At 35.9% G+C, this 14,221-nt stretch overlaps 1 protein-coding gene across 2 annotated transcripts; it reads right to left on the bottom strand.

Annotated features, from left to right (window-relative positions):
- Positions 1 to 3,485: 3,485 nt before the first annotated feature.
- Positions 3,486 to 13,773, bottom strand: LOC149410418 (ubiquitin carboxyl-terminal hydrolase isozyme L3-like). Of its 2 annotated transcripts, XM_089648897.1 has the most exons (4): positions 13,499 to 13,773; positions 13,263 to 13,405; positions 12,849 to 12,998; positions 3,486 to 4,465 (listed from the first exon to the last, which is right to left on the bottom strand). In XM_089648897.1, exon 4 carries the CDS (start codon positions 4,402 to 4,404, stop codon positions 3,961 to 3,963), a length of 444 nt encoding a protein of 147 aa, XP_089505023.1. In that variant the 5' UTR covers positions 4,405 to 4,465; positions 12,849 to 12,998; positions 13,263 to 13,405; positions 13,499 to 13,773; the 3' UTR covers positions 3,486 to 3,960. The 2 variants fall into 2 exon arrangements, with proteins under 2 accessions (XP_089505023.1, XP_089505022.1); XM_089648896.1 differs by lacking the exons at positions 12,849 to 12,998; positions 13,263 to 13,405; positions 13,499 to 13,773 and adding an exon at positions 5,176 to 7,776.
- Positions 13,774 to 14,221: the final 448 nt, after the last annotated feature.

Below are 14,221 nucleotides of genomic sequence, written 5' to 3'. Positions count from 1 at the left end.
GGTAGAACCGACATTTATTTCGGAAATTAACTGCCGTAATGTCTTCCGATTTCAGAGAAATGCTTATATGTCTGCATGTGGGTATACGATTGACACTAATTGTCATAGACGATGAGTTTATCTGCCGAGTTCCTAAAAGTTTATCAGAAAACGGCCTGCAATCCCGTTTTCAACCGGATTAGTAATAATTTGAAGAGATTCTTAATAAATTAGCAATACCCATTTTTCAATTAAAATGATGATATGAAATAACCGCCATGATCCGCATTTATCTTTAACTCGGGTGAAATTTCGAGCAGTCATTTTCCTGTCCATTTTATAGGAAACTTAATGACCCACTTCCATGAGTTTTGTATTGGCAATGAAAAGAAAATTATTAAGATTTGTAAAAAATTGAGAAACCACTTTTTATTTATTTACATATTCTACGCCTATACAATATAATACAACAATGACCCATACGGGCTTTTACAAACATTTTTATTTATTTTTTTTATTTACTGTACGACAGACAGGTAAGTCCAATTATGGTACAATTTTATTATAACTAACAATACACGTACATAATTTTTTTTAAACATGTAGTGATATTAAACACATCTATATCCGCTGGTATTATGTTGATATACATAATAGTTTAGTGCAACAGAATAGTATTATGCTTAGCTTAGTTTTCAATATTATATGTTACTATAGCCTTCTTATAACTATATTCCGTGCAGTTGAACACATCTACAATTTCTGCGAAATTATTGCCAACTGCAATTACTTTAGGTAAATCTAAATGACTCAGTCCTGATATTATTGTTGCAATAAAAAAAAATCGATCGAGTAGTTCTAGTTCGTATATTGAAGGTGATTATGCTCAATAAATCAGGGCTGTCTATAATTCCATAAATAAGTCATTAACAAGTCTTCTATGTTCGAGTTTTCATAATTTTAATTCTTTCATCTAGTGGTTGTAATTTATATTTTCTATAGGTAGACCGAGTATATAGAAATGAATGATGAATTTTTTCAATGTAATCGGAGTGGATTTTAAAATGATGGGGCCAGATTGAAGAATTATATTCGATATGACTTCAATTGAAGAGGAATATAAGATTTTTAATGTTTTTAAAGTTTCTGCCAATTTGGAAAATGCAGCCAAGCATTTTTAATCCTTTATACACTAGTAAATTAATTTTTCCTAAGAGTACGGAAATGCTACAAAAATATTGTATATATTATCAAATAACAAGTCGGAACAGCTTTTACGTTTTAAACTCTATGAGATCGGAAAACTATTGAAAACTATAATACTAAAATAATAACCCTGTAAAAATCTCAAGTACTCAAATCAAAGAACCACCTTTGGACTGGAGCCCCACAATCTTGATAAACCTAATTGATTCTGGGCAAAGGAGAGCGGTCCGTTTGATTGATAATCCTTTGTTCTTCTCATCTCTAATGAATAGACGCAATGTAGGTATGCTGAGTCTATTATACAGGTATTTTAATGGAGCCTGCTCTAAGGATATAGCAGTATTGATCCCCGGTGCACCAGTGTACGTGAAACTCCTTATTTCCGACACACGTTCACCGTCGATGGTGGCTTCTTGAGAACGTGTCGTTTCTTCAAGACTCGCATTAATAAATCCCTTACTAAAGCCCCTGCCTTAACCCGCCTCATAAAACTGTCTTACCGTATCGCAACATAGTTCCCCTGTCTTTACGCTGTACGACGGGCGCTCTTGTGAGGTGTAACATAAAAAAAATTAAGTTTGTCGACAGAATATACAATAATAGGGAAAATACAAGGAAATGTATAATTTTGTTTATAATTAGAAATGTTATTTTTTGGATATATCTACTAGATTTATCCACGCGATTGATCTCATATAAGAATGCATTTACCATATAAAAAACTATTCTTCAAAATATTAATATCGAAACATATGAAACTGATTACTGCGATTAAAACAACTTAATCCCCCTAGATTTCATGGTTTATTCCTATATTTTATAAATTTGACACTACATGGCAAGCGATCGCTTAAAAGTTTTTGTAAACTTGGCATAATCTGCCAAAAATGGGTGCGCCTGTTCTCACATTGCTGGAGGATTGGGGGCGGAGCTACGAAGTTTGCCGAGTGAACACGAAGGCTCAAAGCGGCTCGGAACTACGAAGTTTGCCGTTGTTTGAAGTCTTGAAGTTTAACTGTGGTTTGACGTTCGAAAATCTCCCAAGTACGAGGGAGATTTTGAGTTGAAAGAAACGAAACATGGAGGTCGTTATTATCGAGAATAAAAATCTGATCAGATATTTCTTAGATTTTTACTTTCACATGTTTTACAATTTTACATTCTCATTTGTAATTTCATTATAAAGAATAAAAATAAAAAAGCCAGGAAATTTCCAAACTCTTCCATTCCAACACTTCAAAATTTTGGATTACTTTGTCCAAAAAATAGTTCTTGACATTGGGATTCGTGTGTCACATAAAACAACTTATTGTAGGTAGATATAGAATTGACAATAATGTTATGGACATGGACCATTTTACAAAAATTTGAAAAAATAGTAAAACTTTTACAATCGAATGTGTAGGTAGAACATCAAGGTAAACTTATTAACACATATTTTCAAGAAGACATACAAGTTCATCATATTAATGTCAATGACAACTGGTTACTACCTACTCCTATAATCCAAACTAATTTTTAATGAGAATGATGCATGTCAGCCAAGAAAACATGATTCATTCCAACTCCATTATTGATTTTTAAAATGGCATGTTGTTGGTTGTAGCCTACCCCCACGAATAATGAACGGATAAAATTTTGTATTAAGGTGACCTTTTTGTAAACAGCAGAGCAGGACTGAAATAGCTGATCAAGTATGTGGGCTTGCTGAAAATGATTTTGGCAGAGTAAATAACATTCTGTAATCAAATGTTTTGTGCATTCGGAAAGCTGCTTCTTACTGAAATTTAATATTCTTATACTACATATTAGTTTAGATTAGATTGAAAAGGATTCAATATTATGATGATTACATAAACAAATCCATCATCACAGTACTTACTGTGTAAAGAGCCAAAAGTGTAATCAGAGGATAGACTGCACATTAACTATTGTCTAACCATTTTTCAAGTTATAAAATGAGGTCCATGAGGCTGTTTTCCGAATTTTGATTACCTATTTGTGAAGATCCAGACAGAATGTAAAACTAATGTAAGCTTAATGAATAAGTTTATAAAAGGGATGCCATTAAATACTATGGTTGGGACAGGTCAAAAGGATAAATGAAGGAAGTCACTTGAATCAGGTCATGACAAAAGTCAGAAAAACATAAAAGTAAGAATGTGAAAGAAGCAAGAAGTGTGTCCCAAGACAGAGTTGTGGTTCAACTTATTCGGTAGATTACAAGTTGTTCAAAAGAAGTAGTGTTTACAGAAAATATCAAGACAAATAAAATAATCAATCATATTCATAAAAGCGACTTTATTAGGTAATAGAAAATGTAAAAAATATAATATTAAGTATGACAATCATTTACCAGTATCACAATGCCATGAAATACAATATCCATCATATTCCTAGTACTAAGCAGAATCATGCAGAAATCCAACCAAAATAAAGAGTTTTTTTCACAACATAAAACAAAAAGCTAAGAATAGCCATCAAACCTTACAACTATTGTGACTTGCACAAAGTGATATAATTATTGAGATTTTTAAAATTATGAGTTTGAAGATGACAAGCAGAAAGCAGTTTTAATCCAAGCCACAAACATTGAACAATGGCGATAACTTAAAAATAGCATTTAAATAATGGCAAAACTAATGTGATTTACGTACATACATAATGAATCACATAAATAAAAATAATAAAAATCAACTGGCTCAATGTTAATGGTAAATACGGTGGAGGTAAATTCAGTCACGCTTGATTCTTGTCATCCTGAAGATATATAATTTATTCAGACAAATCGGCAGCGCTCAGAGCAACCACCGTGAAGTTGACATTGTTGGGATCCCTTTCCATGAAGGTGCGGCAGACCTTGGCAGAGTCTTCCAGAAGCGTCTCGGGGGTCGTGTCTCCATGGTTAATCGGGAAGGACTTGCGCCCGTCCAGCTCGTACAGTTTGCCATCTTTGTGCACAAACGCGATGAAGTGGTGGTTGACAGGATCGTTTTCTCCGGGAGTGTTGGACTGGCCTTCCTTGGCCAGCTCGAAATGGGCAGAGACTACTCCCTCGCAGTTTTCAAGCAGAGAACCTCTGGCGGTGGAGTCCAGTTCTTTGGCATCGTCCAGGAATTGCTTCAGCCAGCCGTCGAAGAGTTGGATATTGTCGGTGTTGTTCGCGATGCTGTGAAGCAGGGTGACGGTTCCACACGCATTCTGAACAGTTTGCTTCATGTGGAAAACGTTCTCGGATATAATTTGAGCATTTTCAGTTAGTTCAGATTCCTCCTTCTTCCTTAAATAATACAAACATAACCTTCAAATATCAATACAAACTACCAGAGCTAGGTAAGTTGGAGGTTAGTAATAAAAAGTACAATAACCTATCCTAGTAATGGTTTCGTAACCAGGAAGTAGAAGGCTAGATTATCTACAATACTTCTCTTTAACCTAACTGAACCGGCAATATACTAACAACATAACATAACAGCAACAAATATATTTCTACAATATATTTATAAATCTATTTTAATTTGACGCTTTATATAACAATGTATTGTTCAACTGAAATAAAGAATTTGTTTATTTATTTATATTCTCAACTAAAATTCGGTAGGCCTGGCCAGACAGCTTGACGTCACATCGGAAAACTTCCGTTTATTGAAACTGCGGTCTGAAGAAGAGCATTATAGCCCACGCACATCTTACAGAAGACCTACAGAAGTAATAGGAACTACAGAAGTACACTATAATGCCTTCATGCAACACCAAATTATTTACAAAGTGGTTCAAACGATGAACAGGATAAGTACGCAGATACAGTAGAGGACGCACACACGTTGTATTTCGAACAAGAATTCACATGGTCATAATTCACAGAAAATTAGCTTATTAAAACTTAAAAGCACAGGACCTATAGGAGTATAGACTAAACTTGTTGCATCTCAAACAAGAATTCACATATAATTCACTTTAAAATAGCTTATTTACAAGCATAAGACCTACATGGTCAACTTGAAGACATTTTGAACACGGTTGTTATGAAATCGTGGACACGTTGCACAACATGCGAACACGTTGCACTGCACTATAGCAAGTGGCGAGGAATGACTCGATATGATTGTTTCTAACACATATCATCATCCGAGTGAATAACAATGTCTGTGGCTGTTCGCCAACTGTCAGCTACAGCTCCAACACGCCCAACAAACTTGTTTTCATTCTTCTTTTTTCTTTGATTACGTGGAAGTTCCAGATACTTGCTCTTTATTGCATTTGTTCGTGACCTTTGAACCTGCTTCTGAGAATTCTCTAAAATAAGCCCTTCATTGGATGTAGGGAGTTTTGACTTCATTTCAGCCAAATGTTCATTATTGAAATTTAACATCTTCAGCATAGTCGTGGGGTCATCGTTTAGGAGGTACGAGTAATCGGCCATCATCTTCAAGCTTTCACGGTATTTCTGCGCCAAATTTCTGTTGTGTTCCACTGAAGAAGGCTTACTCGTAGTCTCAGCTTCTATGTCATCAATAGCATCGTCACAAGATGTCGTACTGGCAGAGTCATCTCTTGGCGATAGGCTTGTCGTCTCATTTGCTTGGTCATAAAGCATTCCCGAAGAAAACTCTTCATCAAGAGAAATGTATGGATTATCTCGGAACTCTTTTGACAAATAATCAAAAGTATACTCCGTATAAAGAAAAATGGCGCACATGTGCTTACATGGAGTTCTCCATGTTTTAAAGTCATAACAAGAACAGCACGATTCGGCGAAGTCTACAGTGTACCAGCAATCAAAGTCCGTTTCACTTCTAACCATGAATAGTCCTTCACACATATCAACGATCTTCGACGCGTCATATTCATCCTTCGCAGCCATGTATCGTTTCATAACACGTTGAACAAACTCTTTCGGACGGTTCCTAAGGAAAGGCGGGATTTCTTCATTGAAAGGCTTATATGAAGAATGCAGCTGAGCATTGGACACCGTGTATTTCTTCAATGACTCAGGTAAATACTGCTCAATGATTATTCTTAAAATGCCAGAAAGAGACTTGTCGGACGAATGTTTTAGAAAGCTGTGTTTCAAAACCTTATTCTGGCTTTCTACGCCATTGTTGGTGGTGACTTTGGCTAGGAAATCGGGTCTATGAAACGCCTGGACCCACCGACGGTAGCATGGTAACCATTCCCTCTGAAAATAGCTTCTGGCATTTGTGCACTCCATATACACTTCATCGTTATTCATGCTCTCCAAGTTGCAGAGATACTCATCTTTAGACTGCGAACTTGCCAGCCCTCTCCACAATTTCTTCAAAGTAGCTTCTGCATCGTTAGGCACATTACCCTTCTTTTTCAACCATCGGTTCCATGATTGTTCCCTGTGGAACGCACAGAGGTACACCACCGATTTTGGGAACGTTCTCTCAAGAGCATTGATCTCAGCTTCTGAGAAGTCGGTCATAAAATACATTGGTTTCCACTCTGGGTTCCACAACGAAAAAACACTCAACGCTTCCTCAATAAGCGTAGATGCCTCACTATGCACCACAAAAGTGCCAACAACAGAATAGCCACAATTGGTTTTTACTGTTATAAAAAAAAGTGGCAAACTGTATTTTGTAGTTTTGTACGTGGCATCCAGAAGAGATATGTTGTTGCCATAGCGCCGCAGGAGTTCACGCTGCCATTTGGTCTGGTGACAGAATAAAATTGTAGATAAAGAAGTCGGCGTCGAGTCCTCTTCTGCATCTTCGACCTCCGCGGCATATGGGCGGAAGAAAAAGTTGTCGTCTACTGCGTCCGCTTTCCAGCTTTTAATTAACTCTTCTGTTGCTTCTTGATCAAACTTACTCTTTTTTATTTGGAAGAGCGCCTTATACATGTGAGATTGTATAACTTTATCTGATGGATAAAAGCATCTGTTCAGTGTGTCGGGTTGAGGAATGTTTTCGTCTTTAATCATTCTTCTAACCAATTCCTTTAAATGAAACTTCATGGTTTTAACACAACAAACATTTCTCTTCACCATGTTCTTCAGTTCTGTCTTTAACTTCGGGTGCAAAGTCTGGTTCAAATTGGACGAAAGAGTTGCATGTGTATGTTCCGCTGCAGGTGACACTACAATCACGTAACGCAAAGTACTTTTCAGTGGAACACTTGCTGCCAAATCTTCGTTGAGTTTCTTCAATACCTGTGTGAGACAAGTTTGAGTGTTAGTCACAAGTAAGATTTAAGTGTGTGACATTGGCACACACATTTCCAACTTTCAGTCCAATATAACAGGCATACAAAATGTGCACAGACCTAAAATAAAAATTCTGTCATTTAGGGTAAGGATTTGGGGTTTGACATTCAAAGAGAAATGTATTGTATACATTATTTACTTTTTTATAAAAGTTCTAGTCGGCGTTACGTGTGTGACATCAGAAAAACCCCGTATTTTTATTTTTTGACTTTAAACTGAGAACTCTGTGAAGTTTATGGGAATAAAAATGTATGAAAATTTGTGGTGCTTAAGGCTCAGGGCCGTATTTAGGTATTTCGCCGCCATAGGCAAACAAAAAATTGCCGCCCCCCTTCATTTTTTTTTTCTAGTCCTAATTTTCATAAATGTTTTACTTTCTTATAAACTCGACTGCTTTGTGGTAATCAGAGATGTGCTTTATTTCAAATAAATCCATTTCAAATGGAAATGCAAAATGCAAAATGGGTATTTTCCATTTTGCATTTTAAATGCTTTTCTAAAAACCATTTTGCATTTTAAATGCTTTTCTCAATGCATTTTCCATTTTAAATGCTTTTTGCAACATTCTTCCTACTATCTTTACTCATCTTTTTTTCATAAGCCCCAAATATCAGTCAGTCCTCAACCTCGCTATGAGAGATAATTTCCATTTGTCAAGTTGCTCCCTGGTAGGAGCCCTGGCAATTGAGTGATACCATCAGGGCCGTATTTGTACTTTTCACAAGTATAGGCCACTTCGTTTGCGCCGCCCCCTACCCCCTTCTTGGAAATTACCACCGATAAAATCTATCATAAAAAAAATATATATATAAAAAAATTTAAAAAAATAAAACATAATCACTCACTTTTAGGCTGCCATTAGGTGACACACAATTTTCAAAATAAATATTCTAATGTAGGAAGTGGGTATTCAAAAATAAAATAAACAAACGAATTAGTACAATTTAATTTAATTAGAAAAATTTAATAACAAGAATGACAATTTTTTTCGGGTTTTTTTATTGACAAAATCATCTAAAATATCTTCATAGCTTATAGTATTCATTAAGTCTGCTTCAATGCTCAGAAGAGCCAAAGAGTTAAGTTTTTCTTGCGACAGTGAAGACCTTTTGTAATTTTTCACACGCTTTAAACAGGAAAAACTCCTTTCTCCAGAACAATTTGTGGCCGGGATGCAAAGTGCAATGCGGAGAGCTATATCCAAGTTTGGATAAACATTACACATAGATTGTTTCCTCAAAAACTTAAAAAGATTCAGTAATGATGTCGATTCAGGTTTCTCTGCCGTCTTATTAGAGGAAATGTGACTACAAAGGTGTACACATTGCTGAACTAAATCGTCTTCTAAATCATCACAGTAATATTGCAACTGAGACAAAAAGAGACTGAGCTTTTTCTGAGACTCTTTGTGTTGAAAGTTCACTCATTCTTGTTAAAAATGAAAATTTTTCTTTAAAGATTATAATATGCACCATGTCTTTTCTCTAATTCAGCTCTCAGTCTGTCCAGAATTACCAAAAAGGTGTTGACTCTGAAAGAGTCTCTGGAGGTTGTTTCAATTTCCTCATTTGATTCTTCGTCTATGAAGTTTTTTTCTCTTAGGGTTCCTCTTACTCTTAATGTCGCCCTGATATTGCTTAAGTGCGCTCATTTCAATTGCATTTTTTTCGAAAAAATCAAAGTTTTCTCGCTCTGCTATTGTAAATTCGAGAAGAGATCCATAAAGATCAGATACCGTCAGTACATCAACAGATGAGTTCTGAATCTGAGCACTCACTTTATTTAATCTGTTCAAAATAGCATTCCAAAATACGATCATAAATGCCGTTTCTAGTTTTTTCAATTTAATGCGAATTCCCTTTGCTTCAATTCGTGGGATGGGTTTCTGTGTAGCGTCATTTTCAATCATTTTTAAAACCGTAAGTACTTCATCCCAGGAATCTCTTACACTTTGACAGGCATCTGCTGTTGCTGACCAACGTGTGAGGTATACTCTCTTCAGCGTCTTTCGTATTCCTATTTCACTAGCTAATTTTTTCCAACGATCGGTTGACTTCACAAAGAAAGTATATACCTCTTCCAGCAACATAAAGAAGTGACAGGCGTACAAGACTCAGCGGCCGAGGTTCCCTTCAAATTTAATGAATGAGCTGCACAAGGGACGAACATGGCAAGTGGTGCTTGTTCTTGAATTTTGGCTTGTAAACCATTATGAATTCCTGACATATTCGAGGCATTATCATTTGACTGACCCCGGCAGTCTTCTAGATTTATGTTCAACTTTTCTAGCTCTAAAGTAATGGCATCAAACATATCTTGAGCCTTGTGTCCTACAGAAGGTAAGAATTTAAGAAATCTCTCACATGGCTCTCCATTATTTAAAACATATCTAATCACAAGTGTCAGTTGATCTACGTGTGCTGCATCCGGTGTAGAGTCTACAATTAAAGAAAAGTATTTAGCTTATTTTATCTCATCACTAATGCATTTCAGTACTTTCTCAGCCATTAAGCAAATGAACTCGTCGCAGACAGTTTTTGATAGGTATTGATATTTTTGATAATCGCATACACGGCTTACCAAAGCGAGCGAGTGCCGCCCCCTGAACTCTGCCGCCCCTAGGCCGCGGCCTATAAGGCCTATTGACAAATCCAGGACTGGATACCATTACAAAAAATACTGATTCAAATACTGAACATGGGGCCATGACGCTGTAATATTAAATGTTAGATATAGTTTCTATGTTTTTACGTTGGCAACATTAGTCCCGCGCAAATTTTTTGTGGTTTCATAATCTGTAGTCGTGGTGTTTTTGGATTTACCATCATGTATAATGTTTGTTCTACATTGATGTCCATTATTAAATGACAAAATTGTTTAAAAATTCTATAATTATTTTAATTGTTTGACCTGAGAAACCATTTTGCATTTTCAATGCATTTTGAAAATAGGTATTTTGCATTTTGCATTTGAAATGCTTTTCTAAAAACCATTTTGCATTTTGCATTTTCAAATGGAAAAGTTTTGACCCATTTCCATTTTGCATTTCAAATGGTTTTGGGTACCCATTTTGCACATCTCTGGTGGTAATACAGTCAATTCAAAATATAATGAGTTTTCAGATGACACAAGCGTACATATTGTGGAACTAGACGGTATTGTGGCGGGTCGTAAAGGCAGTTAACATATTTGCAACCTTATGATGAATTGTGGACTAAACTCTTTCTTTTTTGGTAATAATTTCATTTCAAGTTTCTGTCTTCTGGTGTTTGTGGAAAACGCCTTTTTGTGGGAAACTTGTGGAAAACGCATTTCGCCATTCGGCGAAATGCCGCCACCTGAAACTTGCCGCCACAGGCTATTGCCTATGTTGCCTAGGCCTAAATACGCCGCTGTTAAGGCTATACACTACACATAGGAATGATTACCTAAATTTAAAAAAAATAAAATACATTGATATAAAATTAATTAACAGTGTTATGTGTGTGTGACATAAGCATGGTATAGTGTGAGCGTGTGAATTATCATGGTATATTAGGGTTCCCTTTCGATGTAGAAATTGAAAATCAATGTCAAAGTAAAAATTCAATATCACATCTAAAATTTATATCAACAAATTAATCATCAATGTCATATTAAAAAAAGGCTTTTTTAAAATTCTTATAGCCTAATTAAGTAATTAATAATTATACTGGTTCCTGAAAACTGGTTTCTAAATGTTTGGTCTGAAGAACCAATTCAGAACCAATGGACCACCCAAAACATTATTGTTTAGGAAAACATTGATAACATGGAAGTGAAATAAATTTGTATGCTTTAGTATGATATAGAACAGGGGTGTCCAAACTAGATGGGACCCAGGGCCAATAAAAAAGACTAAATACATTGGTGGGCCGCAAAATATTTATAAAAATAAAATACTGGTAATAATACATAATATCGTTATTTTATTATCTACTTTTTCATTAATTTGTCTTTTACAATTCTGTCAACATCAACCTCAATACTAGTGGTAGCTAGGCGCAGTGCATGATTAAGTGAAGTATCTGTCAATGAAGACCTGTATTTCGATTTAATAAACTTCATTGTTGAATATGCACTTTCACAAAGGTAGGTACTGCCCATCATCGATCCCATTTTTTGCCCGAAATTCGTCAGTTTCGGGAAACGTTCAGCGAGGAGCTTAAAAAAATCAATTCCTGTTTCCGGACTTTTTTTTGAAGTCGGTTAAAAAAAGGTTCAATGGGTCGCAATAATCTAAACAGAAATAAAAATATAGAAAGTACTCCCTAGTATGAGATAGATAATAATATGACTAGGCCTACCTACGCTAATGTCAAATTATAGGCTTATGTAACATAATTTAGGTTTTTCTATTGAATTTAGTGCGAAAGTAAATTGTGGCCCACTGGAATCAATGACAGCCAACGGAGATATTTTATTGATTATTCTCATTAGGATAAAATACGCATATCCGGTTTCTACGGCCGATTCCAGTATTTCCCAGAGGGAATCATGACGCGGTTACGTCAACTTCGGTTCAGTGAGCGGTCATCACTTTGCTGGCATTATTAACACTGTTGTAACATAATGAAGCACCAGTCTTCTAGTTCTACATTCACCGATTGCAGTTCATTAACCTTACATTATATTTGAAGTGCAAAATTATAGATTTTATGTAAATATAACGTAAAACCCATCTACAATTGATCCGTGATTTAAAGAGAACTGTTAATGATACACTAGGGCATTAAAATCACACTAGTAATTAATCTGGGTTGTATTTTTATAAGTTTGGTAGTTAATTTGAAAAATGTTAGGGAGTTTCAGTGCAAATAACCCTATGTCACAATGCATCGTTACGTGTGTGACAGATATTCTAAAGGGCATAAGTCAAAAAGGACTAAACATTTTAAGTTGTAATTTTTTCAGGCATTATCCTTGTATGTAACTTACTTTCAAATTAAATTATGAACCTTGTGAAGCAGCCCTTAATGTGGATGTTTCATACAATTTATGCTATAAAAGTTACGTGTGTAACGCAGATAAAAAGTAAAACTCATTTTTATAAGAAAACAAGTATTTATATATTACAAAAAAATTCAAACATATTTTTGTCCCTTACATAATATGTATATCAAAATTTGATTTATTACCAAAGCTAGAAATTATTTTAATTTTTACACCATTTGTTAGTCCTAGAACATGGATTTACTTTAATTCGCTCGTTTGCACGAAAACAACCATTGTAACAATATGTCTTATATTGTTAGAAATAATTCTTTTACACTCTTCTAATTAGTCTCATTGGAAAGAACAGGAAATTTCCTATAGGATTTGCTTATTTGCATAGGAGATATAGTTAGATATTTACTGTATCTGGACCACAAATGGTGGAATCGCCCTCTATGTGTTCTTGGTGAAAATTTACCTTTCTCATATCATTTTTATTCTGCTTTTGAAGGAAATACTCTGACCCATCAAAAACACGGATGCATTTCACCGAAAGGTAAGCCGGGCACCCAATCTTCTTTGACGGTTGCATCAGAAATCGTCTTTTTACTGATGACGGGTGGTCAGTCTGTAAAAATAACGCAAATATGTAACTTTCTACAAAATAATAGCTCATGCGGGCGCTTTCCATTCAGCATTTACAACCGGGTCAAGGTTGGCACAGCATATAGGCTATAGGGCTATATAGAGCAGAGATAGAAACAGAGATAGAACAGGTGTAGCATAGGTACGTATTACACCTGCCATAAATGCACGGTAATGGCCTATATATAGGCTATTGCTTATCTTATATAGAGGACAACTAAATTAGCCCTAAGCTGGCAATACTTACCAAATCATCAGGTTCTTTCTTCTTCTTAAAATAGTTTTCGCCTTGTGAACACTGAAGATGTTCTGACTTCTCGATGCAAAATGGTGAACCAAAGAAAGGTATAGGAACGATACCATTAAGGGATGAAAAGAAGATTTTCTCTCCTAAAAAATGGAATACAAATTAGTTTATGTTGGCCAAAAGAGCAGGGCTAGACGCTGCACGCTCTGTGATTGTAGTAGGGTAGGGCTACATACCTTTTCTACCATAACTGGTTCTGGTTGAGAATGAAAACCCTGAAGCCTTCAAGTCAGTATTGAATGCAGCGTATTTCTCCTGGCTGTCGAAGTATCCAGAATAATACTTATTTTCGTCCGTAGGGTTGATTATGTCTTGTAAATGTTTGCTAATAACGACCTCCATGTTTCGTTTCTTTCAACTCAAAATCTCCCTCATACTTGAGATTTTCGAACGTCAAACCACAGTTAAACTTCAAGACTTCAAACAACGGCAAACTTCGTAGTTCCGAGCCGCTTTGAGCCTTCGTGTACACTCGGCAAACTTCGTAGTTCCGAGCCGCTTTGAGCCTTCGTGTTCACTCGGCAAACTTCGTAGCTCCGCCCCCAATCCTCCAGCAATGTGAGAACAGGCGCACCCGCCAAAAATGCTCGACTGGTGTATCCAGATCACACTGCAAGTGGCTCATCTTCAAACGAGAGCATAGTGATGTGATTGATGGTCGAATCGACATCAAAGTAATGTGGGTCATCAGTTTCCGGTGACAAGGCAATGGTTACCAATTATAATTTATTATTCGAATTAAAATTCGGTCTGTTGATGTGTTTGTGACTTAATCTCTTTTCGATTGGACGTTAATTCGGTTGTTTCAAAACTCCTCTTTTATTGGAGGCTTAATTTTATGACGGAGTCACGTCGGCTCAGCCCACCTGCAGTGAGAAACCGGTTTGGCTTTTATTTAC

The sequence above is a fragment of the Hesperophylax consimilis genome, chromosome 28 (genome assembly GCF_061612785.1).
Source record: "Hesperophylax consimilis isolate HC1 chromosome 28, BYU_Hcon_1.0, whole genome shotgun sequence".
Lineage (NCBI taxonomy): Eukaryota > Metazoa > Arthropoda > Insecta > Trichoptera > Limnephilidae > Hesperophylax > Hesperophylax consimilis.
The sequence above is the reverse complement of the archived record's forward strand: the minus strand, read 5'-3'. Positions and strand labels throughout refer to the sequence as shown.